The 26,230-nt window shown below is 43.3% G+C and overlaps 2 protein-coding genes across 2 annotated transcripts; one reads left to right on the top strand and one right to left on the bottom strand.

The window, feature by feature from the left end:
* Positions 1-1,582: 1,582 nt before the first annotated feature.
* LOC133924992 (NAC domain-containing protein 21/22-like) lies at positions 1,583-4,516 on the bottom strand. Its single transcript, XM_062370763.1, has 3 exons — positions 4,126-4,516; positions 3,226-3,518; positions 1,583-2,169 (listed from the first exon to the last, which is right to left on the bottom strand). The coding sequence occupies exons 1-3, from the start codon at positions 4,316-4,318 to the stop codon at positions 1,783-1,785; spliced, it is 873 nt and encodes a 290-aa protein (XP_062226747.1). The 5' UTR covers positions 4,319-4,516; the 3' UTR covers positions 1,583-1,782.
* A 13,883-nt stretch (positions 4,517-18,399) lies between these two features.
* On the top strand, positions 18,400-20,102 carry LOC133924991 (uncharacterized). The gene has a single exon (XM_062370762.1). The coding sequence runs from the start codon at positions 18,790-18,792 to the stop codon at positions 19,825-19,827; it is 1,038 nt and encodes a 345-aa protein (XP_062226746.1). The 5' UTR covers positions 18,400-18,789; the 3' UTR covers positions 19,828-20,102.
* Positions 20,103-26,230: the final 6,128 nt, after the last annotated feature.

The raw sequence follows: 26,230 nt of genomic DNA, 5'->3' as shown, positions 1-26,230 counted from the left end.
GGCGTGGGGTTATTAATTGCACGGGTCCCGTCCCGTGCCATCCGGCCTGTATCGGGATAACGTCGTAAGGACCAAGGTATTCCGTCTGCCGCGCTACTGTGGTAGGGCAACAAGACAGGACGGGTATGCCGGGTCGCTCTGCGGCTGCCCGGTGGGCCCTCTCCACTGCGCCCGTTGCCAGGGCATTTATTGTGACGGATGACCGGGCGTGCGACACATTTTCCACCCCCGGTCACTTCGCCCAGAGGAAATGATGACGCCCTTTCCATTTTATGGTGTCTCGGAACTCGTGTCCCCCCTTCCCGTTCGGGGCACGTTGTGGTCGGCAGGTACTTAAAACAGCCAGCGGCACAAAAGGAAAGGGACGACGGTTGAGAGGCAACGAATAGGAAAAACAAGGAAGAGAGGTGAAGCTAAATGCATCTGGAATAGATCCTGAAGCATAGACAAGAACACAGCGCAAGAGAAACACGGCTGAGTAGTGAGCAGCACGAGACAGGCTGAAGAACAGGGAGCCCCAAGCTCTTAGATAGACCAACATTCTTGTAATCAGCAATATCCTCGAGGGACTTCCTCAGGACAGTTATAGTATCCATATAGGAGTAGGGTATTACGCTCCCGTGCGGTCCGAACCTGTCTAAATTCCGGTGCATTTACTCCTTTCTGCATTAGGTCACCACACCACCACCGGCCGTTGCATTCATTTCCATTTATTTATCCGACGAACATATTCAGGATCATCCCCCCCCGCCGAATCTCTAAAAAGGGGTCTCTCGGGATCCCTGCGACTGGAGTTAATCCTCCGACAGCGGCCGACAGCAAGAAGATATGGGCTAAGCGGGGAGCTTGGTGCCGGACGATCGATGGAGCTGTGCAGAGTCAAAGTTGATTCTAACTGTACACATGGAGGTAAAGCAAATTATGGATGAAAGATGAAGACGACGTATTGACAAAATCAAGCAAAAAAGATACTGGTGCAAGTGACAAGACGACCCGAGGGATCGAGAGCAGGAGAGACTTGACGACGGTCAAGATTGCAAGCCAGAGGATACGTATCGTTATCGGTATACTTGCTTAAGGTGTAAGCAAGTGACTGTGTGTCACGCTTTGAGAAGCGTGTAAAATGGTTTTCTGGTTTGATCGCAAAAAACCGCAAGGGGATGGAGTGCATGTCGCATCATCGCAAAGCTTGCGTCGAGACGAGGCTAAATTATGAAAGCGTCATAGCCATCTGATGGATAATTCGGACGAAACTACCCTGTGGTGGATGGAGGTGTATTATAAGTGAAGAGCAATTTAGGAACATGATTGTTAAGTGTTAAACAAACCCTTATGCCTATAAATAAATGGGTGTGACTAGTGAAAACATAAGAGGCTTTAAGAATTTTTGAAAAGTTTTGAGGGTCAAGCCATTCCACCTATTTATATTATGATCAAGTGACAGAAAAATTATATAATTTCGGCAACAATCTTTTATACAAAAGTTAGGAACATGATTGTTAAGGGTTAAACAAACCTCTATGCCTGTAAATAGAGGATGTGACTGATGAAAATATAAGAGCCTTTAAATTTTTTTAAGAGCTTTGAGAGTCAAGCCATTCCACCTATCTATATTATGATCAAGTGACAGAAAAGTTATATAATTTCTGCAACAATCCTTTATACAGAAGTTACTGCACCAAGCCATTCCTCCTATCTATATTATGATCAAGTTACAGAAAATGAAGACAAACAAACTGCTCACTATTCACTGAGCACACGACGCCTGCCACACACTAGATTTCACCCAGAGCTCAGAAACGGGCTCCACGTCTGCGGCGACACGGCGCTCTGCTGCGCGTAGGCCGCCTCGGTCCAGTCCTGATGGAACTCCGCCTTTGCAACAGCGCCGTCGTTGCGCTCCACCATGCTGCTCAGCAGCTCCCTGAAGCTCGACAGGGACCTGAACGGCAGCGCCTGCGCCGCCGGGAGGCCGGCGTCTTGCTGGTAGCAGCCATCGATGGTGGCCGCCGTTGCGCGATCGAAGGCGAGGTAGGCGTCGGCAGGGGGCATGTGCGGCAGCGACTGGCTGATCAGCTCGCTGGACAGTGACCCGGCCTCGTCGCCGGCCGGTGGTCTCGTGGTGGTGGTTCTGCTCTTGTAGAACACCCTGCACAGCACCCAGTCCTCCTGCAATTTACAAACAAAAAAACAGACAGTGAGATATACAGATGACCAAAAATGGGCAACTTGATGTAATGATGTTATCTAAATGGGCAACTTGAAGTAAAGAACGGTCATAAAAGCAGTCAATTTTTTTTTAAATGTTTTATCACGTACTATATCTGCATCTAGTTTAGTGCGCTGATGCATGGTGATGGGAACCACCGAACAACCTCGCCACCTCGGACCGGATTGGCGATGTGTACCAGGTTTGTAATGATTGGATTCGACTAGGTGCCTCGAATGATTGTCCAAGTGGCGCCACTAGTTTATCACATCAGAATGTTCAGAGCAGCATCTGCGATCACACGCCTGACAGAAACATGAGGGAGCAGAGCAGCTAACTCCTGGCTGCCAGGTAATGGAGATGTGTGGTCTCGGCAAAAGGTTCCAGCTTGTAAGCAAGCTTCCCTGCACGAGGGACTCTAACATTGCACGGTAATTAGGGTGTGTTTATTTTTTTACGTTTTCTAGTGATAAGGTGTCTAAAATCTCGTGTTCGATTTCAACCGACTGTGTGAACACCGATGAATTTAAGAGAGAGTTTAGAGTCCAAGTTTTATGGTTTATGGTTTTAAGGTTCACCAGTGACTCTGGGGTTAGAGTGAGATTGAGGTGATGGTTGGACCGACGGTTGACTATAGTGCGCGTGAGGCGACGGTGGTACCGTTGGAGCCACGAACGATAAGTGGATGGTGGGTGGGGGAGTCAAAAATAGATTAATTAGCGTGACGGTGAGGACATCACCGGAGACAGAAGGAGGTGAGTGGCACGAGGACACAACGGTTAGAATAAAGCAAAAAGAAAAACAGTGTGTTAAGATTAGATGCAGAAGGAAGTACATTGACCGTTGGATTAAAATTGGATGGCTCATATTCGTTGTCTGAACAAATAGCGTCCGCTTTTTTTTACGCACTGACGACATGCGAGGTTAATACAGTGCTGATCTTGTACCTAACTAAATCACATGAAACAAATACAGAGATGAGGGGGTGGGGGGGGGGGTATTTAACGGACGCGTACCTTGGGAGGTGAGTTGGGGCGGTCGGCAACGGCAACCGCCGGGTCCTCCACGCGGAACTCGTGCATGACCCACTCGGTCTTGGTCCCGCGGGGGGCTCTGCCCTGGTAGAACACCAGCGTCTTGCGCATCCCGACCACCGCGCCGGCGCCGCGACGACTGCGGATGGGGCGGTCCTTGCCCGTCGCCTTCCAGTACCCCGACAGCGTGGCGCGGTTGGTGCGTTGGCCCGTCGCATACTTGCGGTCGTGCAGGCTGAATAAGTACCACTCCCGACCGCCCACGCACGCCTCGTCTGCTCATAGAGAAAGAGGAAGGCAAGGCAAAGGGTTGTCATGTCAATCGTACTTAGATAAACAGTGATGATTCCAAGTTTCAGACTAGGTCATATGCAACCTTAAAAATGGAAACCATTGGTCATTTGCAAACACCAACCGTGAAGAAATAGCAAAGAACATCTGCATAGACTGCGCTAAGAAAATGATGGGGCTATTGATAATGACAATGAACACGATATTTAATTTATTTTAGTTGGTTATCACGTCAGTCTAACACACTGAAGGTCTCCGGTTCGAGTCCGGGCGACGCCATTTTTTTCCCCATGATTTTTTTTTGTTTTCTGAACGAACCGATCGTTCTGGCACAGTTTGCTCACTTGCTGGGCGAGAGCTAACTGCAGGCTTCTATTCTACTAGTTTTCCTTCATGAATCTAGCTGCCTCGTTGTCGTTATGCAGAACTAGAGTTTTGCCATCCTTCTTCCTATATGTTACAAGGAGATGCATGCTACACAGTTTCATGTTGCTGGGTGCAACTCAAACGCTTACATCCTTCAGCCATCTGTGCCTCTCTAAGCAATCGATATTTATCCTAGCAGCAAGTTGCACGAGAACAAGCACGTACCTGGAAGATCCCACGGCTCGCACTTGTTGAGGTCGACGTCGATCATGGCGACGCCGCCGTATGCTCCGGTACCGCCACCGCCGCCTTTGCCGGAGAGCTTGCGGCAGAGGTAGTCCAGCACGAGCTCGTCGTCCCTCGGGTGGAACCGGAACCCCGGGGGCAGCCTCGCCTCCATCATGCCGATGAAGCTCATCTCTTCCTCTCGCTAGCTAGCTAGTATCTGCGCGCGCTCTCTCTGGACCTGGGAGAGACGCAAGGACAGAGAAGAGAATGGCGTATTCGGCCGTTTCAGAGCACACGATAGTGTATAAATAGGGAAATCAAGGGCCTTTTGTGGCATGTCACCAAGGAAAGGATTGTTGGTGCTAGCTACTGTTGTTTCAGAAGCTGGTGTGTTCGACGGTCCATGTTCATCGGTTAATTTTCGGCAAAAAAAATAAATAACACGTCAACCGATGGTCTCCATTTTAATACGACCGTATACGTACGGCGGTGTACATTGTACTTGCGTAAGTACAGAGGTATCTCTCCTCTCTCGACAGGGTGCAGTAACGTCCGGGATACGTATATACTGTGTTCATGCATCACTCACCTCTTCAGCTGACAGTTCAGCCTCTTGGGATTTTCTTTTGAAGAAACTAGCCTCACTCTAGTATTTTGTCACGATAATTTTTATTAAAAATTAATCTATTTTTATTTTTTATTTTATTTTATTTAAATTTTTTATTTAGATATTTTGCCTCTAAATCATATGGAAATCGAGCTGTTAATTTGTTATAATCTTTATTCTAAATTTAACTATTTATTAATCTTTCTTGATATGGGCTTTTTGTTAAATCTAGACTGTTGGTTGTTTATAACAATAAGTGATTTAGATTCTTTTCTTATTTTAGATTAACGTGGTAATTTTTGAGGTTTGAGAACAAATTTGATAGCTCTTTTTTTGCCCTCAAATAATAATATAATAGATAGAAGATAGATAGATTTGCAATAATCCGTGGTTCATGGATGACGAAAAGGACGCGATCTTGTCGACCAGATATTACTAGCCGCCAGAATTCAGAGGTAACATCATAAGCAACACAAGTGTTCTCGTTCCAGCTTTCAGATATCCAGTGCTCTATCCATCATGTCAGGTAGTAACTGACGATGACCGCGGGATATGGTCGTAGCAACGGCACGGCCGGGCCCGGTGTGCTCTGGAACGCCCCCCGCAGGTCGTGCTCCAGCGCCGGCATTGTCCACTTGATGCTCCACGCTTGGACAAACGCGTCTTGTTCGGACCATTGGCTGCGCACGGGATGATTGCTCAGGCGGTGCGCCGGTGCTCATCTCTTGCTACAGATGCAGAGCTCCTCTCTTGCCCCCAAGGCTCGAAGAGGTGATGGCAATACTGCCGTCACTGCTGCACCGATGACCTGACGAGTTCACGAAGACATTGGCAGCATACCATACGGCGTAGCAAATCGGCTGTACTTAACAGATCAAGTTAGGCATGGAATCATCGCATAGTCGGTTCGGATTTTCTTTTTCTTTTTTCCAGGGGGTGGGGGGGGGGGGAATCGATGGAGGAAAAAGTTACAAAAAAACTCTTCAAGGAACATCAAATCGTTGACGGACATGTCAAATCCAGAAAAGGGATTTCTTCGACCTAAGGATTATTATTCCTAATCTGCCGAACTAACACTGTCTTCTGACAGCACCGAGCAATTGATCATGCCTGTTCATCTGCATGCTCTTGGGCATCAGAAGATGTTGACGTATCGTCATCTCGGTCTGAAGAAAACTTTTACCGTTCTCTGGTTTGCGAGACCGTGTCAATCACTTTTACGTTCAGCAATTGCCAACTGCATCAGGAAATTTGACACAGCTTTTTTACGGTCCTTGGAGAAATATTTTAAAATGCCACTGAAAAGGGGAGGAGCAGTTATTCAATTGATATCGATGTCAATGAGGTATGCAAAATTCAATATAGTCGATGAGAAAATTCCACCGGATTTTTTCTTAATATATTTAATCAGTTTTTGGTTGATTCTGAAGGAGAAGGGAATTTTCAGACGCTATCTTTTTAGACGTCAGTCAGGAGTAGGGCAGTTGACAAGGCCCTATGTTTCTCTCATTTGAAAGTGCAAGCTTGCACCATCAACAGCTATCTTTTTCAGTGAAAAAGAGGTTAAAAACGTTAAATAAGATGATCTGGTCCAGGCACTTTAACATGTTGATAGCTTTTGTTATAACAATTTGTCACTTATATATTTAACAATCAGAATTCATAAGGCTGCTTCAACTTCAAATGATTGGATATATCAGGACATGTAGCAGGTACAAAATGGTATTGTTAGGACGAAGCAATCCGTCTTACTGAAGTTTGAACACAGAGGCTTGACAAAATAGACCTAGGAGAAAGTCTACTCTCTGAACCGAACCAACTGGCAACTGCTGCATCGCCATCGGATTCAGTAGCCCGCACACCGGCACACGGGTGGAGCAGACTTATCTTGTGAAAAAATCAAACAAAAACATGTGGAAAAACACACGTACCGTACTTAGTCTTGAGACGACTTTCTGAAATTCTGATCACCTGATAAGCAGTTAAGTTTGGTTTGTCCTGTCCTCTCAAGAGATAGTCATGTCAGTCTTTTCCAGAGAAGGAAAATTCAGGAGGTAGAATGAACCAAGGACGTCCAACTGGGCGTTATTCTACCGAAGTCAGAATTCAGAGCATATGTAGCTGGAGCAGGTCCGGGTAGAACATTGTGATAGTCACACCTGAACAAATCGATGTCATCTTTGGCAGTAGCATAAACGCTGTCAAACACGTAAGCGTGATCTCTGCGAGATGCGTTTCCGGTCATTTCCTCTGCAATATTAACGCCCTCAAACAATTTCAAGAAGAGAGATCACTGCCATCATGTAGTATGTAATCGGTGTGTAAGCTTGACGAAAGCAGTGAGGTAAGCCTACCAGGCTACCAGCTACTAGCATCAAATAGATGGTTTTCTATGGAAAATTGCGCGAAAAACATCCTTGTCGGAGTTCTGCATGCAGATACCGAATCTGATGACCTGATGTACACGTACAGTCGCATAAAACAAAAAAATCCAACCACAAAGGGAAGGGAGCGTGCCGTGTGCCATGAAATTTGTGAATCATTTGCTTCTGCAGAGAGGCGATCAAGTGTCGGTTTCCAAGATGCTTCTTCTTCCCCTTTTGTTCCACTTCTTGCATCTGAACATGATACTGTTACTGGCCCCTATTTCCAGTCATTGCGCCTGAGATCTCGAGGCAGCTCCTTTCATGGCATTCAGATAAGATTACAGGCACAAATTTAGCACATGCTGAAATGATCCGAGCTGATGTTCTCTGAATCTGGTCAAAATCTGCAGGTTGGCACCATCTCTACAATTGTCAAACTTTCCCTGCAGATAAGGCCACACGTGCACAGTCTGGGATCTTTTTTAATTAGCCGATTCTCCAAAAAGGCAGCTAACCTTCAAGAATGCGAGAGGATTTCACCGAGTTGACCATTCTGATTGCATATAATATGGTTTCATGGAGAAATTTTAGCAACCGGTAGCTTCGGAAAACTATTCCATGACTCGGAAACTACGAGTGCCTAGCAGTATCATTGCTTGCCTTGCATGGAATGCTCAGCTCCGTGCTAATTGAAAACCATACTTGCGTTGACCGTAAACCTCAAGATTTTAACCTGTACGGTCAGGTCAGGTGAGCAAACTGCAAATCTTGAAATGAAAGTAGTTTTTTTTTTCAGTCATGATTGAATGCTATGGGATATTATCTTTCAGGATCTTAAACTCAGGTACGAACACTAACAATTTTTTTAATTATTAAAGTGGCCCACGTTGATAGCATGGTTAGTTTCACTGTAATATTTTACCAAGATAATTTTTGATTAAAAATTATTCTCTTTAGCTTTTTTAAGGTTAGCGTCATTTAATTACAAAACTCATAAAATTAGAAGAGATGAAAATTATGTTCATGGAAAAAAATTATTTATGCTCCAAACTTGTAACCGCATCGTATATATGTATTGGTTCGATTCATATAAGCTTTGATTAAATGCCATAATTGTATGTCAGGCGTAGGTATCCCAACAAAAATAAAAATAAATTTGCCTTACCTCCATATTGTGCCTTGCCTGCTGCGACGACCTTGAGTTACACGATGCTTTTTATTATGAATTTTAGCTATTGATTAATTGTATTTTACCTGGACTCTTTATTTAGGTATTTGATTTATAATAATTCGATTTTTTTCTAAGACTATATTTGATATGTATCATTCTTTTTTTCTATTCTAACCCTAATTTTAATTAGTATTTATTTTATTTTATTTGGACTTTTTATTTAGATGTTTTGCTTCCCAAACCGTATGCAAATTGAACTATTAATTTTTTATATATTTTAATTTCAAATTTATCTATTTATTAATTGTATTTGATATAGACTCTTTGGTTTAATCTAGACCACTAAATGTTCATAACAATGAGTGGTCTAAGTACTTTTCTTTTTTTAAGATTAACATAGTAATTTCGTGACTTTCGAGTGAATGTGGTAATTTTTTTCTCTCTTCAAATATTAAGATGATAGATGGACGAGAACTTATGATTGGGAGCTTCAGCTTGTGTGCAGCTAAAACTGAATAGTACTCTCAAGTACCGTAACTAACATAACCGAGACATGGTGGGCTAACGCGTGGCGTTGATCCATTCAGGCCCAACACGAGACAGATGAGTGAGGGCTGTAGGGATAAGAAGGCACTGGTGCTGTCTCTAGACATGAGAAGCGCGAGGCTAAAGGAACGGCCGTGTCCGATGCAGAAAGAATGCTCGGCATTCCATTCGGCTATACTTATACGCATTCTATGATCTCCGAATATTTCAAGGACATGGCTCCAGGTGATTCCCGGCTTTCTACCAGCACCACATGGATATATAATTGCGTGATCACAATCTGCAAATAGCGCACTGATACATAGGTGTGATTTCCAATAGTGCTATTCGAAAAAAATATTTCTTCACCAGCTCTTTTGCACTGACAAGTACATGAGGTTTTTCCGCTGGGCGCAGGTGCGAAGGGAAACCTGAAACGACCAGGGAAGCTCTAGTTCCTTATGCCATACCCTCGTAAACAGCCGGCCAGAATCATTACGATGGATGGTATGGCGTATGCGCCGATGCAGCTCCCGGATGGCGATCAAGAGCAACAAGGTCCTGGAGCTGAAGACGGGGATGATTATGTATATGGCCTTGGATTACTCTTGTATGTATTAAGAAGGGGCATGCATAAAGGTGGTGAGTTTTCATGCCCGCCATATATTTTGGGCATGCATAAAGATGGGGATCAGGTGTCAGTCTCCAAGATGCGTCAAGCACAACTTATCTTTCCCTTGTGTTCCACTTCCATCTGAACATCATACTGTTAGTGCCCCCTATTACAAGGCGTTGCGTGTGAGATCTCAAGGCAACTTCTTTCCTGAAATTCGGATAAGATTACAAGTGTCAACCTTTAGAATTGTCAAACCTTCCCTGCTGATAACGTCACACCTGCAAGAAGGCGAGAGGAATTCACTGGGTTGACCACTGATTAGTTTCATGGAGAAACTTCAGCAGTCGGCAGCTTCGGCAAAATGTGTCAGGGCTCGGAAACGGAAACAAGTACTTGGCAGTACCATTGCTTGCATGGAGTGTTCCGCTCATTGCTAATTGAAAACTCTACCTGCGTTGACTATAAGCTTCAAGGTTTTGAAACTTTGTACGGTCAGATGAGCGAACTGCAGACCTTGAAATGAAATATTTCTTTTTCATGGTTGTCCGGTATGGGCATTTTTCTGTAACTTGGGTGCTAGTATAGCAGCTACTGAAAAAAAATTATGCCAATTGGCATAACTGAAGCATCGTGGGCTGTAAATTATGATAGCTGTAAGCTTAATACATTTGGCTTTCGTTTCAGCCCTGGCGCACAGGCAGTGATGAGCACCAAGTTAGTCTGGTGGTGTTCCAGAGCTTACACGCTTCATTACCTGAGCTTGAATGCTCGAAACAACCTGTATCTGTGGTGTCAACGAGAGGACAGATGCTATATGCGCTTCAGTGTCAAATGATGTGCCCCGTTTACTAACAGGAGAAATTTAGATTTTTGCCATTTTAAAGAGTGGGCTTTACAGTTTTATCACTCTAAAGATTGGCTTTACAGAATTAGAGTGGCAATTCTGCGAAGCCCAATCCAGAGTAATAAAAATCTAAATTTCTTGTTTATGTGATCGGTTTAACGCATATGACCGAATCTCGTGCTTTGGTTAGCTATCGTTCTTAGTTTTTTTTCTTTTATTTTTCTCTGAGGCGAAAGGTGACGTATTCTTGACCTTGTGAATATACTGAAGGCTTAGAAAGAAACATTAATATTGTTTTCTACGAGAGAAATACTCAAATTTATTTGAGTACGGCGTAATAGAGTATAGGCATGTTAATATACGATGTACACAAATAAAGCAATCAAATACAGAGAGACAACACAAGAGATATCGATTTCACGTGAAAAACCCTTACAGCTAGAAAAAACCATAATAGCCTAAAGATAATCTTCACTGTATCAAAGTTAAAAAATAGAGGATTTATGATGAGTGGATAACTCATCACACGTGGTTTACAAGATATATATATATATATATATATATATATATATATATATATATATATATATATATATATATATATATGAATTTACAAATCTGCTTTAGTGCATATCTTTCCGGTCCTTAAAAATGTGGTTTTACGAGTCTCTTTTCTTTTTACTTACGTCCTTTCGTGACACCTTAATAAGAAGATGATTATGTAGTTTTTGATTTCTAAGTCTCGTGAGAACTCCAATTAATTATATCTGGAGGGCTTGGCCAGTCGAACACCTCCGATTTAATTAAATCGTGTCAAATGGTCATGATCATCAACCCTCTTGTTCCTGCCCTCCATGGATGCATGTTGTGTTGCATATGATAAAACAAGAAAAAAAAATAATGTTGCCGGGCTCATTACTCTAGCGAGCGACTCAAATGCCATATTCAATCATGCACAAAGTTCAAGCTAAAAGTTTTGAATTATGTTCGGCCTTATCGACCGCGAACATGATATGTCTAGCCTCATTGATCCGGACATGGTAAGGTTTTATGTCTTCGTCAGTCACGAAAAATAATGAATCAAACATCAGACTTTCTACTAGATCACCGTCATCACGGAAAATAACTTTGCATCTGTATTTGCTATATTTTCACATATGATAACTCGTTGAGGCTATTTTGGCATTTATGGCACCAACAAAATTCTTCAATTAAGCATATCCCAATTTCCTTCTGATAGAGGAAGAGCATAGCAGCATGTACATGTGGATAATCACGTGGTGTGTTACATGTGACTTCATATCACTACATTATTATTCATCTCAATCTGCATTATTGCCTACTCTCATGCTAACGTTGTTGTCGTTCTTATAGCACTTCTTGGTACATGTGACATGTGTTTCAGAAAAATGCGACTAAAACAAGCTTTCATGGACAATACTCAATAATCCACTATTGTAGAACGGGTTGTTACAGATAGATTTTAAACTCTTTCATAAATGGTTATAAATTCTATCTTTGCAAAAGTATCTATGATATCGACATTGTTACAGACGATTACAACTTCGTCTGTAATAGAGCTACACACATACGGCTTTTCTGGAAAAACGTCCATGCGCAGTAAGGATCACAGATACATTTTTTAAAAATCCGTCTGTGAGTAGTAATAGTCATATGCGATTTTTGTTGAAACCCGTCTGTGTATAGTATCACGTACAAAGTTTTTTTTAAAAAAAATCGTCTATATGACCCGTTTCCCACTATAAGCAATTTTGCTTTCTGTCTGCCCTCATGATATGACATACATACTTTATAATTCATAAATTAAATAACATCACATGCATTACTTACATATCACACGCATTATTTACATATCACACATTGACACATTATTCAGAATATCGATCACATATTTGTTTAGAACATCGATCATATATTGTTCACTAGAACTTCAATACGAGCATTTACATATCACAAATTTTAAAAACATCACATAAATACACATCAAACATTGTACAAAATACATAAATACAGCTAGCTATACATTATCCTTAGCTATACATCATTGGTGATATTATCTCCCAAAAGGACGAGATGATATATATCATTAGCGATGTTGCCTTAAAAATGGATGGGATGCTTGACATCATGACAACGTCATCTTCCAGAGGACAAAATGATCAAAATCATTGGTCGACGCTACCTTCCAAAAAGATGAAATGATTAACATCATCTCAGCCTCATGCATTTCAACATAATATCAACCCAAGCACCATCCGGATTAGACTCCATCCTGACTATCTCATGCATAAGCTAGAATCAAACTGTGTTACTACCAAACTGTCAGCTATGGTTAAGCAAGAAATACGCGTTCAAAAATTTCCATATGCAAGAATATAATGGAGCACGTGTTTCACAACAAACACATGGTCAAGGAGGGGTCCTTCATAGCAGCGGAACCCAAAGTCCCCCGGCCGAAGTCGACACTAGGCATCTACACCATGAAAAGCAGTCATAGGGACAACCCTATCCTACCACTACCTGGTAGTCGTGAACTGAGCTATCGCAGATCTATAACGGAAATGAGGCATTACGCTCAGTTACACAGATTGAAGTAAATCCTAAGAAACCCTAAGAAAAACATGATGGAAACCCTACGATAATCACCTGAGTGCAGTGAAGGAGATTCGATGCCCAGATCTCGCTTCTTCGACACGGTGTGTAGAAGATGAACACTTCTCGTCGCTTTATATTGAGGGGAGACAAGCGTGTTGTGTGTGAGGGAAGCCAAAGAGTTATGGGAGATGAGTGGGTTGTGTGTATGTAAATCCAAAAGAGCGGGTTGTGAGTGTGTATGGAAAGCCAAAAGAGCCATGGGAGACGAGCGGGTTGTGAGTGTAGGAAGCAAAAAGAGTCAGGGGTGTCAAGCGATCAAATTTAAAACAGTTCCCATGTCTTTAAATACAGATGAGTTTTTCAAAAAATCCATCTGTGTCTATCACAAACAGGTTTTTCTAAACGTTATTTGTGTTTGTAATTAACAAATGGATTTATAAAAATCATATGTGAGTTCAGGTACACCAGATGTTAGTCTTGTCATAGACACATTTGTCTTAGCAAACATCTAATGGTATTTTGTCAGTGATGGGTCTAAAAAACAATCCGTGCCACTTCATCTACTTTTATTGATTCTGTGGTAGTGATCCATCACTGACGTTTATGTCCCACTGCATTTTTAAGCGCATAAGTCACATGGTAAATATCAAGGGTGCTTCTACTAATCAAGAGCATTCTCCCTTTTATTTTGCTTTATAACTTTTACTTGACTTATAGGCACCTGTCAATATGCAACACGTGCTTGCCCAGCTGGTGAGACGACATGCCATTTATTTAGATCGCCTGAACCTATAGTGGACGTGAGTGTGACTATCAAAATAGCGTGATTTTGTAGATGGTTTCAGGCTTCGGAGAAGAAAGTCATCGCATGATGTGGTGGGTTCTGGCAAGATTCTACTAGTCAAATTTCAGACCACTAGAAAGAGGGCCACCACATGATGCGGTAAGGTCACCTCATATTAAAGTGACTAGGAATTTCTCGGATTACTTAAAACACTAAGTTTTAGATGGGCTCTATAAATACTCCATCCACCGTTTATTTGATTTGGCTCACTCCCACTTGAAGGCATATACTCACATTTTGAGAGGATTTGAGACACCTTGGTGCAACAATTGAAGATTAAGACAACTAACATAAGATTAAGGACTTTATTAGTTCTAATCTAGGACTAGTGTGTATCTAGGTGGTGATTAGTTTAGAGTTAGATCAGGTGAGTGATCTACAGTTGTTATTCTTGTTGTTTTCCTACACCTAGACAATTGGCAGCGGTGAATTTTGTAAGACCCTCCAACCGAGTTTGTGAAGCGATTGTAAGCATTGTGAGTGAGAGGAGTGGCATGTGCCTTAGAAATAAAGAACTAACTTAGTGAAGATGATAGTAAGCATCCGGGTGCGCCTAGTGACCCACCAGTGACTGGGGTGTTTTAATGTCAAGAACCGCAAAATTATCTGACCAGGTAGCTTGGTTCTTACGAGGGCCTCCAGTATGGATTACTGGTGAGAGGCAACTCATCGATACCACTGGAAAAGTTAGTCGTACCGAGTTTGCGCTCTCTCTTTTATTTACATTCTGTAGTTTTTATATTACACTTTTATCTTCCATACTTATCTTTCTTAAAATTGCATGCGTAGTTGCTAGGATTGGAACCTAGGGTGCAAAACTGTATTTTGATAGAGTAGCCATAGTAGATTAACTTAGAACATATTTAGATATAAATTAATTTAGATTTACCTTATTAATTTGAGCCCAATAATTTTTATAAACCCTAATTCTCTTTCTCTATTAGGATGTCACCGTTCCTTACGCCGTTCAATCAGTACAATGCATTGGCAACAAGCATAGAATGACTTTAAGAGCTATTCAACCGGTACATTGGTTTGTCAACAAGCAAATAATGAGTTTCATAACCATGCCATCAGTAAAATGCAAGGATGAGTTTCAGAGCCATTCAACATTCAAGGTCTATAAGATACAAGATCTTATGTTTTTTGAAAGAACTCGGCTACTTCTTTCTACTGAATTGGGACGGGGTTCAAATTTGCAACGCACAACAGAGACAACTACAACCACCAGTTTTTTTGTGAGCACTACAAAACCTAGCATGTGGCATACACAACCTTCAAATATTTGCTCCACAGTGTAGTAACAGGACACATCCATAGGGGCTTTCCTCCTCCTCCCCCTCCCCACCTCTTCTCCTTTTTCTTCTTTTATCTTCTCCCCTCTCCTTCTCCAGGGGTGGATCCGCCGCTGCCATGGTGAGAAACTGAAGTGATGGTTCACTGCATACTTGATACCTAGTTCACTACTTTTGAGGGTCACAAATCACAAAATACTCTGGTTGAAATGATTGCTGCAGGGGAACCTTTGCTGTTGCCCTTGTCCGGCCAACATTCTTCAAGAGGACATTATAGTGCTCTGTCTTGGGGGAGGCAGATAAATAAATGGACAAAGCTTTGGCAAAAGCATTACGCAGGTAAGCCATGTTCCAAACGGCCTCGAAAGCCCGGCCTGTTCCCTCTTGTCGGCCAGAGGGGGCCAAAACGTTAGGGCATCTTTTACTCATAGCCCTCACATGCCTTGCTCCCGGAGAACTAGTGACTGTGTCTGTAAGGCTTCTTTTTTTCTTGGTCCCTGCATGGAAATATGGAATGATGTTCAGAGGGCAGGAGTAGTGTTCTACACTTAAAGATCCCAATTAGTATCCAACATCTTGTGTTATGTTACCCTTGGGATGCCAAAACAATGGCGGCGGAAGATATGATATAGAATTTAGAGGAGGTAGGAAGAAGTGCATTCTCTGATCTTGCTACTTCAACGAACCTGACAGATCCAGTAGGTATGTTAGTTTTGATTGATGGGCAGGTAAAGAAGGCATGTATGTCCTAGCTCTAGATGTTTCCCTTGTTGTCTTTTGCAATGGTAGTTGCACCAAGCCAATGAGAGAGGCCAATATATCTAAGCTAGATTAATATAACTGTCGAGAACCAAGTAACCAACTTGGGAGCGACTTCTTGATTGATTTGGGTTTTGGACCGTTTCATCATCTGAATTTTTGGCAAAGTATATTTTGTGCTGGCATCCTTTTCGTGTAGAGTAAGGGTTTCTTTACAAAGTTTTTAGAGTAGCTTCCCGACTAAAATTAGTAGGAGCTCTGATCAAATAACAATTTATAGGTTTTAACTCACTGAGTGATTTTTTAAAATAAACTATATGCTGAGAGCTAAAAAAATAGTTTCAACTAATTCACTCTCTCAGCAAAATCACTTTTTCTGTAATATTTACATTAAAAAATCACTATCAGCTAATTCTTAAAAAAATACTCTAAAAAATTTAGGTCAGAAAAACTTACCCAAACATACCTAAGTACTAGTTGAAACGTTCTGCTTCTATGCATCGTACATGGTGGTATACATTTTTACTGTATTACCCGTGTCCCGCGTCACAGTGCGTAAGCTTGACGACGCAATGACACAACATGCCGTTCGTGACATTTCCATCACTCGACAAAAAATCAAGTCACAGTCACGATCACACGGTACACGAACACGAAGTCAAGAAGGCTTGAGCGAGGAAAAAAGGAGGATTCCCGTGCCTGGTCTCAAGGCAGTTTCTGCAATGTCAACGCTCAGGCGATGTTGATCTGCTGGTGTAGTTGTAAAGGCATCTCTAATACTTACTGCTAGAGTTAACTTTTAAACAAGAAAATATATTTTTTAAATTTGTGTGAGTTTTGATGTTTATAATTGAGCAAGTACTATGAAAGTTCTTGATGTCGATTAGAGATAGGTGAATAGCTGTTTCTGAAATTTAAAATTTAGTAGCAGATCAGATAGTGTCTGGAGACTCCAGCTCAATCTGGATACTCTAAGTTCTGAGTATCCGAGTTCACCGGATTATCCGGACTATACAGTAACTCAAAATCAAAGTAAGTTTAAGTGAATTTATTGAAATCTATGAGTTACCACTGTATCTCTAAGATGGATATGTTCTTCTCAACAATAATACTGCACTCAAATACTCGCAGGCAATAATATTGAGGCAAATTCTCAAATAATAATTTGAACGAATAACTTGTAAGAAATTAAATGGAGACAAGATTTGTTTCCGAAATTCGACCACCTCACAAAGAAGTGTCTACGTCTCCGTTAAAGAGCTCCCAAAGAGCTAGATTTTTTTCAACCCTATCCTCACCCAAGTGACCATAAAGATCGAGCTAGAGTTCTTATTCAATTCGTGGGTGATACAAACTCTCCGTGACACTCCACAACGATTGGGTATTCTACGAGTGACCTCTTGCCGTCTAGAAGCACAAAACTTCAAGAGAAAAAGATTGCAAATCACAGCTTGGCAAGAATTCAAAATGCTCGAAGATTTTCTTGTTGCTCTCTTGCTCTAAATCTCACTCCCCAAATCAAACTCACAAATCTGAGCAAATATTGGGCACTAGAGGGGTTTGGGAGGGCTATTGAATGCTCTAGAGAGTGTGTATACTTTTCGGACAAATTCACAAATTCCGGAGTTTTCGGACCAACCTGGAGACTTCAGAATCAGACAGCTTTGTCTTATTTTCCCGATGTTCGTGAGTGATGGTGTCTCTCAGAATTGTTTTTCACAAAATACTTTGAGCACTGAGATACTACCAAAACTATAAAAACATCCATCTTAATAGTACGACATTCCTAAAACTCAAATTTAAAATAAAACTGAGTTGAACTCTATGAGTTTCTTCATGTCGTTTCTCCTTTCTTTTTGAGGAATATTGACTTCTTTTAACCTTTTTCAACGGGACTAAAATATATTCATAAACTTGATAAACTTATTAATCCCTTAATCATTTGTCATCAATTAGTCAAAACCCATAAAAGGCCTAAATGCACTTTCAACTACTCGCTCCTCTGGTAGGCTCCACCCTAGTGTATGAAATATGAAAAATTGTGAACGATGGAATTCATATAAATTTTGAGAGGTATATTTTCTTATCTAAAAGCTAATACTAGTTGTTACTATTGGAGATACCTTAATCACCATCAAACTAAGCAACATCGTGTTCTCATTAGGAGGCTGGTTGGCAGAACTCCAACTTCAAAATTCGTATAAGATTTGAAGTTCGTAGAAAAAAAACATTTTGATTTGAACATCTATTTTTAATCCAAGATAAGAATAATGTGTCTCAATACTCAATTAAATACTATTAATTTATCTACAGCCCTAACTCTAAAAATATTTAAAATTAAAGATGATCAACCCTAAGTAGTGTTTGTCTCTCAGGGCAAGGTGAGATAGGATAACCCCCACCTATGTATTTAGGATAGCCTATTCCCATGTATTTAGAATAGCCTATTTTAAGACCATAAACCCACCGTCATTCTCATGTCTTGAGTGAGATAGTTTCATCCCCTCATTTTTTTCCAACTTCATCCAGTATATTCGAAGAATATTCACTAATTTCAAATCATCTTATTAAGCTACCCTTCATAGCTGACAGAAAAAAAAAATCCATCTTATCTCATCCTATCTCACAAACCAAACACCACCAAAAATATTTTTAGAACCGAAGTTATGTCAAACACACCTTAATCGGGATGCAAACCTACAAACAGAAATTAGTTGCCGATCGCTGTTCCATTTGGCGTCACTCATCTCTACTCGGCAGCAAGTTCACCGATCCGCATTTGATTTGCCTCGTATACTCTCTTCCTGCATTTGGATTCTGCACCCAATCCGTGCCCGCGACCCGACATCCCGAAGCGCTAATATATGTTCCGACTTCGGAGCTTTCCGTGACACGGTGGAGCTAACCACTCCTCACTGGAGGCCACCGGCCACCGCCGCTAACCAACTGCTCGCAGCCTCTCACGAGCTTAAGTTGCAGCTCGCCACCTCACGCGTTCATGCCCCGCCGCCTCCGGCAATGGCTGCCGCAGCGGTGACTTCGCCGGATGCCTTCACGCTCCACCCCAACGTGGCTCCGCCGGCGGCCACTCCGGCTGATGTCGACGGCGACGAGTTCGAGTTCCGCGTCGTCCCAGCCGCCGCGGCCGCGCTCTCCGCGGCCGACGAGCTCTTTTCCGGCGGCAAGCTCGTTCCTTTCCTCCCGCCGCCCCAGCCACTTCCCCCTCCCTGCTCCCCTCCACCGTGCCTGGAGCTGGAGCCCACATCCGAGCCGACGTCCCCTCGCGCACCGCGGTGCGCTGGGCGGCGGTGGCGCGACCTCCTCCTCCTCGTGTCCAACTCCAGGAAAGCAAAGTCCGGCGGCGGTGGCGACGACGACAAGTGCGCGGATGGGTGTCTGAAGCGCCGCGAAACACATTTCCGGCCGCTCCTCTCGCGCGACTCCTCGTCGTCCTCGTCGGCCTCCTCGGTCGACTCCGGCAAGAACGCGCGCCGCCCGCCTCCGCCGTCGCGTTCCCCGCTGCGGACGCGCTCCGCCCCGGTGGCGAACCTCCTCCATCTCATGTCAAGGAGACCAACCGGCGACAGGATCGGCGCCGCGGACGCGTCCCTGAATCTGAAGCGCCAGGAGCCGTGCGCGCACCCGCTCCTGACCCGCGTCTCCTCGTCGTCCTCGGCGTCCTCCTCCGACTCCGGCAGGAACCCCCGCGCGCCGTGGCCTCAGCGCGCTCCCGCTCGGCCGTCGCGCCCGGCGGTGGCGGCGGAGAGCCCGCGGGTGAGCGCGTCCGGGCGCGTGGTGTTCCGCGGCCTGGAGCGCAGCTCTAGCACGCCGGCCTCGGCAGGCATCGGGCCGCGGCGGCCGCGGCCCAGGGGCATGGAGAGGTCCTACTCGGCCAATGTGCGCGTGGATCCGGTGATCAACGTCTTCGGCTTCGGGCATCTGTTCATGCCGTCCTCGCCGGCCAAGGAGAAGAAGGCCGACAAGGAGAGGGACGGCGCCGGCCGCAGGAACAGGCCGCAGAAGCTGGCCATGGTGCTGAGAGATCCACAGGATTAGGCAGTTGCCAACTGGCATGCTGGCAATAATGCATCAGATTCTTCTTGTCTCAATTCTTTTGCATCCTTGTTATCTCTCCCTGTTATTTCTCTCTTATTCCGATCTGTAATATACCAATATTAGTCCAGTTTTTAGAATCAGGGCAAAGAAAGTTCAGAGACTTTCCAGTGAGATCTGAATTCACTCTGAACTGTAACTCTGATCTCAGAGATCAATGTCTCATGTAAAAAAACAAATACTCCTACTTCATGAATAGCACATTTTCTGTTTCAAAATCCAAGTACTATCAATGAGCAATGTCAAATCACTACTGGTGAACTGTGAAGAAGCGGAGTAAAGTTTACTCCAGTATAGAAGACACGACCTGTCATGAAGTTTTCAAATTTCTTGTTCTCCTTGGCGGTACGATGGAATAGGATGAAGTGCTTGCCTGCCCCTGCAGCTAGAAAAGCGAGTGGGTTGATACTCGTATATAGGTCTCGTGATCTGTGCAGATTCGGGTTCTGCGCTCTGTCCCACTGTACTGCAATTTCAATCCTTTTTAATATGCCCGGAACTGACATAATTTTTTGTTCTGGTTGCTTAGTTTGATTTGAAATATTTTCGAATGGATATTTCATTTTTTTCACACCACCATGAGGATCTCCCGGGACTTATGTCTCCTGTGTCAAGTTCCTTCGACCTTTTTTTAATCAAGAGTTTCCTATTTTCATTTTTCAAAATGCAAATTATGCACACAAGCTCAACTTGTGTTCTTGGGATGTATATTGTAAGTTTGTAACGACCCACTTTGTCGATTCAGCATTGTTTACGGATAGAAAAGCTAAACAGAAGCTGAAGACCACTGGTTTTATTTTTTTGGTTTTGTATATGCATCTTCTAGATGACATCTTCTTCAAAATCAATTCGATTCGTATCCATCGGATAAGGATCCGACGACGGATCTTTCCTCGCTATCGCACATACGTATCTGAGGGCAAAGGTCAGGGATTCGGGTGACCGATTCTAAACTCGGCCGCGGTCTCGCAGCTGCCGCTGGTATGCACACGTCGACGACGGCTTTGAATAACTCGGAGTGGTTCAGATATAGTAACGCCTTCTGTTGCTGTCACCTTTCAAAAAGCAAAGTTGTTGATCCTGCGCTGTGCCCTGTCTCGGCGTCTCGTGATCACATCAGCACGGCAGGGAGGGAGGGGGGGGGGGGGTTGCTGCACCAGGCCGTGCGTCGCAGGGACATGGCGCCGCTGGTTTGTACACGTCGACTCGGGTACGTGTCCCGTGGATTCTTAACTGCGACCTGACAGAAACGGTCTGGCAGAACCGGGGAGGATCTCCCTCCTTTCCTCTTGCTGTTAGCCAACCCTGGCCTCGATGGCCGATGCCGTCGGATGCAACAACAACAACACACGCTTTCACACATCACGATCGAGCTCGCAACCAATCCATGCGTCGGCAAAGCATCGACCAGCCAGCAGCAGCTTGCGGCATGGGCGGACCCACCATGATGCATGGGTATTCAATTGAATACCTAATTTTTTTGTAAAAAAATTGAGTATATAGCACATATACTACGTATATATATCTTTGCTGCTTCAATCCATCAGACCACTCAGCAAATTGTAAACTAATTGTTTTAGTAAACTAATAAAAGTGGTTTCACTAAATTTGGGGGTGTTATGGATTAGTTATGAATTAATCTATCTGCAACACATTTACTCAATCCTGCACGTTACAGTAACTATTTCAAGATTTCATGTATTTTTACAAGATAGAGGATCCTGTAAGAAGACTAAAAAATTTTGTTTCATAATTTTTGGATTAGTAAATAATTAACTATACATTTAACTCGAATTAATAAATGAGTTGCATGTTTTTCTTTTTTTTCAAACTTACTCTCCATGTAATATGATGCAAAGGATATTATTTTTGAAAACAAATTTCACAAAAGGTCTTATAATTGTCTCTAGTTTTTTTTAGATTTTTTTGTGATTTTTTTAAATTTTTTAAATTTTTGGACGTGTTTTTGCAACAAAATCAAACCTTTGGGGTTTTTTTTTGCAACAAAATAATTTTTGGAGGGGAAAGTTAAAATCCAAGTGACTTTTGGGGGGGTTTTGCATTTTTCTCTAACTGAAAAGAGCCCACATAGCAACAAACATCAGGTATTTATGATCTTTATGTTGTGACTGCCCAGTTCGACAATCAGCAGTTGAGTGTGAATTTTTTTATGTAAATTAAGGATAGTGACATCATTAAACGCTTCTAAGCTATAAAGAAACATAAAGTTAAATTGTAATTTTCTTTAAATGCTTTGTAATTTCTTTTAATTAGTTGAAACTTCTCTACTATGAACAATTTATACTTTAAAATTTACGTTACTATGGACTTCTCGTATTTTAGATTAAATATTTTTTTTAATATTGAATACACAATCGTCAAATTCTGGGTCCGCCACTGGCTTGCGGCCACACGGCGTGGCACGGGAAGCTCCTCCACGCCGTGGCTGGCGCTGGGCCACCGCGGTGCAGTGCAGCGACGCATGGGCACGCACGGGATCGGCCCTACCCGCTCCCTGTCCTGCTTCTTCCCCCCGTCGAGGAATCTCCTCGGCACGGACGAGGAGAGCCGGCCAACTACGCTGGGCGAGTCGGCAGAGATCACCGCTACTCGCACGCGGCAGGCGGAAGGGCCTACCGATGGGCCTCAGACCACCCTGCACTCGTCGGCAGGTTTTGGCCTGGCCTGCCAGTCTACTCACTTCCTCTCTGATATCTTACTCTTGGCCCATCGTCCTCTGCCGGCATTCGCTGCGTCTGCACGGACCAGCAAAGGCCCACCACCGAACATCTTGCACGTTGGTGATGACGCGGGCTGTCAGCACAGGCTGAGTTTTTCAGACGCTGCAGGTCTTGGATAGCGCCAGTAGGGCCTAAGACGCCAGGCTGCACAGAAGGGCCTTGGTGTTTTTTTTATCTAGATACAACTAACGTCGCACGCACTAACCACACGCTAAAGATATATTAGAGGGTATTGGAGTTAGTTGTCAGGTTCAGATCATCGCACGAGATTGATGTTCCACTTGTTTGTTGACGGAACTAAGTAGCGCTAGAGCTCCGCCTAACGCGTACATCGGAAGTGATGATGTATTTTATTTTTAGATATGATAAAAAGGAGATGAGATTATTTGTTAATTTCTATTTTATTTTTTTTATTTATTCTTATTAATAAAATGAGTCTCATATTCATAGTCGGTAACTATACGAGAAAAAAATTGTAAGACGACAAAAGCTAGTAAATTATTTGAACTTTAGAAAATTGTATTAGATAGAAGAAGAGTAAGTAGAGGTGGTGATGTGAGAACAACTTTTACTTTATATAATAGGGATTAATCAGACACTTCACTTCGATCCTCGCGTCTCGTCCGTGCATTTCGGAGTGTGAGCATGAAGACCGGTCAGTTCTCATGGAGCCACCATATGGACTGAAATCACTGAACCAATGCAGTAGTCAAAAATCGTCTAATCTTTAGTAGCAACGGACGATCCGTTTTGGTGACCTTGGTCTGTGTATTTCGCGGGAAGTGCGGGGTAAAGTTGTAGCCTCGAAGACTGCTTGAATTTTGACGAGTTCTCGTCTCCTCTACTCTCCTCTGACGAAAAGCTAAAGCTTTGTGAACGATGGAAAAAACGAACCGGATGGATAACATCTGAGGCGACGAATAGACTTCGCTCGGTTTGGTGCTAGCCCGTTCGTTGTTGGCCGCCTGGCCCCATGCACGAGCATGATACGACGCGAGCACGCTATGATCCAACGAGTTCCCCTGTCCGCTGGCGTCCACCCATCAGCGACCCTGCTGCCTCGCGTGCAACTTGCAGCCTAGGCTCCACACCTCACGATGCAATGCATCACGGATCACGCGTCAAAAGGACAAAAACTGTTACGCATGGGATTCCTAGTAAAGGGGTCCAACCAAGAAGACTGTCTGCCGCCAGTCCAAGGTAAGTTTGGTTCGCCTTTAAATTATATCTAACAGCATGTTTGTTTCAACCTATTTTAAACTTATGTTTGTGTTGGAAGTTTAGAAGCTAAAAGCTCAATTTAACGGGTTTGTTAAAAAGTAGTTTGCAGAGAAACTAGAAGAATGCTTTATGGGAAAATGAACTGGAAGCTGACAAATTTGCTGAGATTAGTTTTTCTGAGAATTGTTACGCTAAGAAGAAAAAAAAATCATAAAAACTAACAGCTAAAATTTAAAAGCAACTTTTCGATAAAACCAAAAATATAACTTTTTTAAAAAGTTACAAGCAGAAGCTCAAACAAAAACAGACCTAAGACCATCTCTAACAAACCGACTCGTTTCACTATGCCGATGGGTACGAACTCGAAGCGACCGCAAATGAGCTCTAGCGGATGCGGTTTCCACTTCTACAATGTTGCGGATCTAGTGCTACAGTGTTGCGACTAATTCAAATTTGCGGATTCTCTCTAGTACCCATATCACTGTTTACAAAGATGATTGAGGGCTCGAACAGAGATGAAAATAATATAATATAAGAAATAGAGTAGTTGTTAGAGATATAAAAATATATAGTACTGTAATAATGTTAGATGATACTATAATAGTGTTATAGAGACCGAATTTTTAAAATATATGCTGAAGATGACTTAAAATTAACTATAGGTGGTTTCTATAAAAAAACATAGTTAACAATTTTTTAACTATTAATGTAACAAAATTAATAAAAATTTGAATATATAACGTGTGCGTCAAGAAACTAACAGATATGACTTAACATAGTTATGATAGTAAACCAAACATAACCATCATATTCTGATCCGAACGACGATTAGCTGATGGGCGGCAGGGGCGAGGATTCTGCGCTGTCTGGCCCGGGACCGTGAGCGCGCTCCTCCGGTCCATGTACGTCGCCGCGGCCGCCGCCGATGGTTTTCGGTGCGCCTCCAAGGCTCCCACCGATCTCACTCTCACCCCGCGAGCTGCACGCCGATCAGCCGACGCCCCGTGGTTTCGGCCGTTCTCTCGCGCCCGCCCGACGCAAAGGCGTCGGCGTCACGGGCTGCGACCGCGAAAACGCGGCGGCCCTACGACACCGCAGCCTTCTTCCGGCACTCAGCGACTTGAGATGAGAGAGAAGCCAAAGCGATTCCCTCTGTCCACTCACGCCACGCGCCGCATCATGGTGTCGCTCGAGACGATATCCACGCACGCACGCACTGCGTGCGCTAGTCCTTTGGCCCTGTCCGTTACCTGACAGACATGCACCCAGTCGCACGCTCCGAAATGGCCGCGCTTCCGCTTTTTGTAATCTATATAAATCCATTGTCCAACCCGTAATGTGAGTTTTCAGCTCGTGTGTCTTCTTTTTTTAGAAAAAAATAGTACTCAACGCAACTTGAGCAACAGCAACCAAAAGAATATTCAGTTAACACCTTCTCTTTTTCTAACGTCCGAATAAAGACAAGTAAGTGTATATAATTACCCAAATTTCCATCACTTTGGCTAGCTGTCCCTACTTCTCTAGCTATTTACCAGAGTCCAGAAGTTTGTCTCTGCATATTTCCCTTGGCAGTGCATCTTTTATGTGCGTCACTTGAGCTTGGTGTGACTTTAGAAATCACACTCATCTTACTTAATGCTGTACCGGCTGTTGTTTAGTACGCCGCCGTTTCGATGATAATGATGCGATCAGTGGAAGCCAACTAACATTCCTTCCCCTCGTCAAGTTGGTATAAATTGATGATTTTCTAGCCAGAATTCTGAACGGTCCAACAAGTGATACATATCGCCGCTTGTATCTTTGCGAACCCTTCCTGTTACCGGATGGCAAAACGCATTTTGCCTGGTCAGATGAAAAAAAGCAATCCATACTTTGCGACAAAACGTAGGGCACGTAGCACGCTGGATTCAGAATCAATTCGCGTGCCATTCTGACCATCTTTTTTCTTCTAAACCAGCAAATGATCTTCTGTTTAAATTACGGAGCACCTACAAAGACACAGTATCCTGCTTACTGTGTTTTAAGTAGAGCAGAAATCCATGTTCTAAGCAGCCAAACACTACTGAAACTTCGCAGATACCGGAAATGTTCAGAAGTTTTACAGCCGACATGTATCTCAAAACATAATATTCCTCATTGTGTGATCAGAAATCCCCCAAAACAACGATGAACAGACAGAAGAGAGCTTTCGCAGGCCGCAGAAAAAAAGATAGAAGTCTCATCGTCTCTTCTCCGTGGCGCGCAGCAGACTGGAGCGTTTGGCATGAATTATTGGTGCTTCATGGTAACCATTTAGACCATCACGAAGGATTCCAGTCGCGGTTCTTTCAGTGATGTGAAAAAGACCACGGAGCAGCCACAGTGCTCCAAGGGTTTCCGGAGCC

This window comes from Phragmites australis, chromosome 7 (assembly GCF_958298935.1).
Source record: "Phragmites australis chromosome 7, lpPhrAust1.1, whole genome shotgun sequence".
NCBI classification, from domain to species: domain Eukaryota; kingdom Viridiplantae; phylum Streptophyta; class Magnoliopsida; order Poales; family Poaceae; genus Phragmites; species Phragmites australis.
The sequence above is the reverse complement of the archived record's forward strand: the minus strand, read 5'-3'. Positions and strand labels throughout refer to the sequence as shown.

Excerpts from the sequence above, each read along its gene's own strand:
- LOC133924992 (XM_062370763.1), bottom strand. The coding sequence starts at position 4,318 with ATGAGCTTCATCGGCATGATGGAGGCGAGGCTGCCCCCGGGGTTCCGG. Across the intron at positions 3,519-4,125 it reads CGAGCCGTGGGATCTTCCAG|ACGAGGCGTGCGTGGGCGGT; the intron begins GTACGTGCTTGT and ends CTCTATGAGCAG. Across the intron at positions 2,170-3,225 it reads GCCCCAACTCACCTCCCAAG|GAGGACTGGGTGCTGTGCAG; the intron begins GTACGCGTCCGT and ends TGTAAATTGCAG.
- LOC133924991 (XM_062370762.1), top strand. The coding sequence starts at position 18,790 with ATGGCTGCCGCAGCGGTGACTTCGCCGGATGCCTTCACGCTCCACCCC.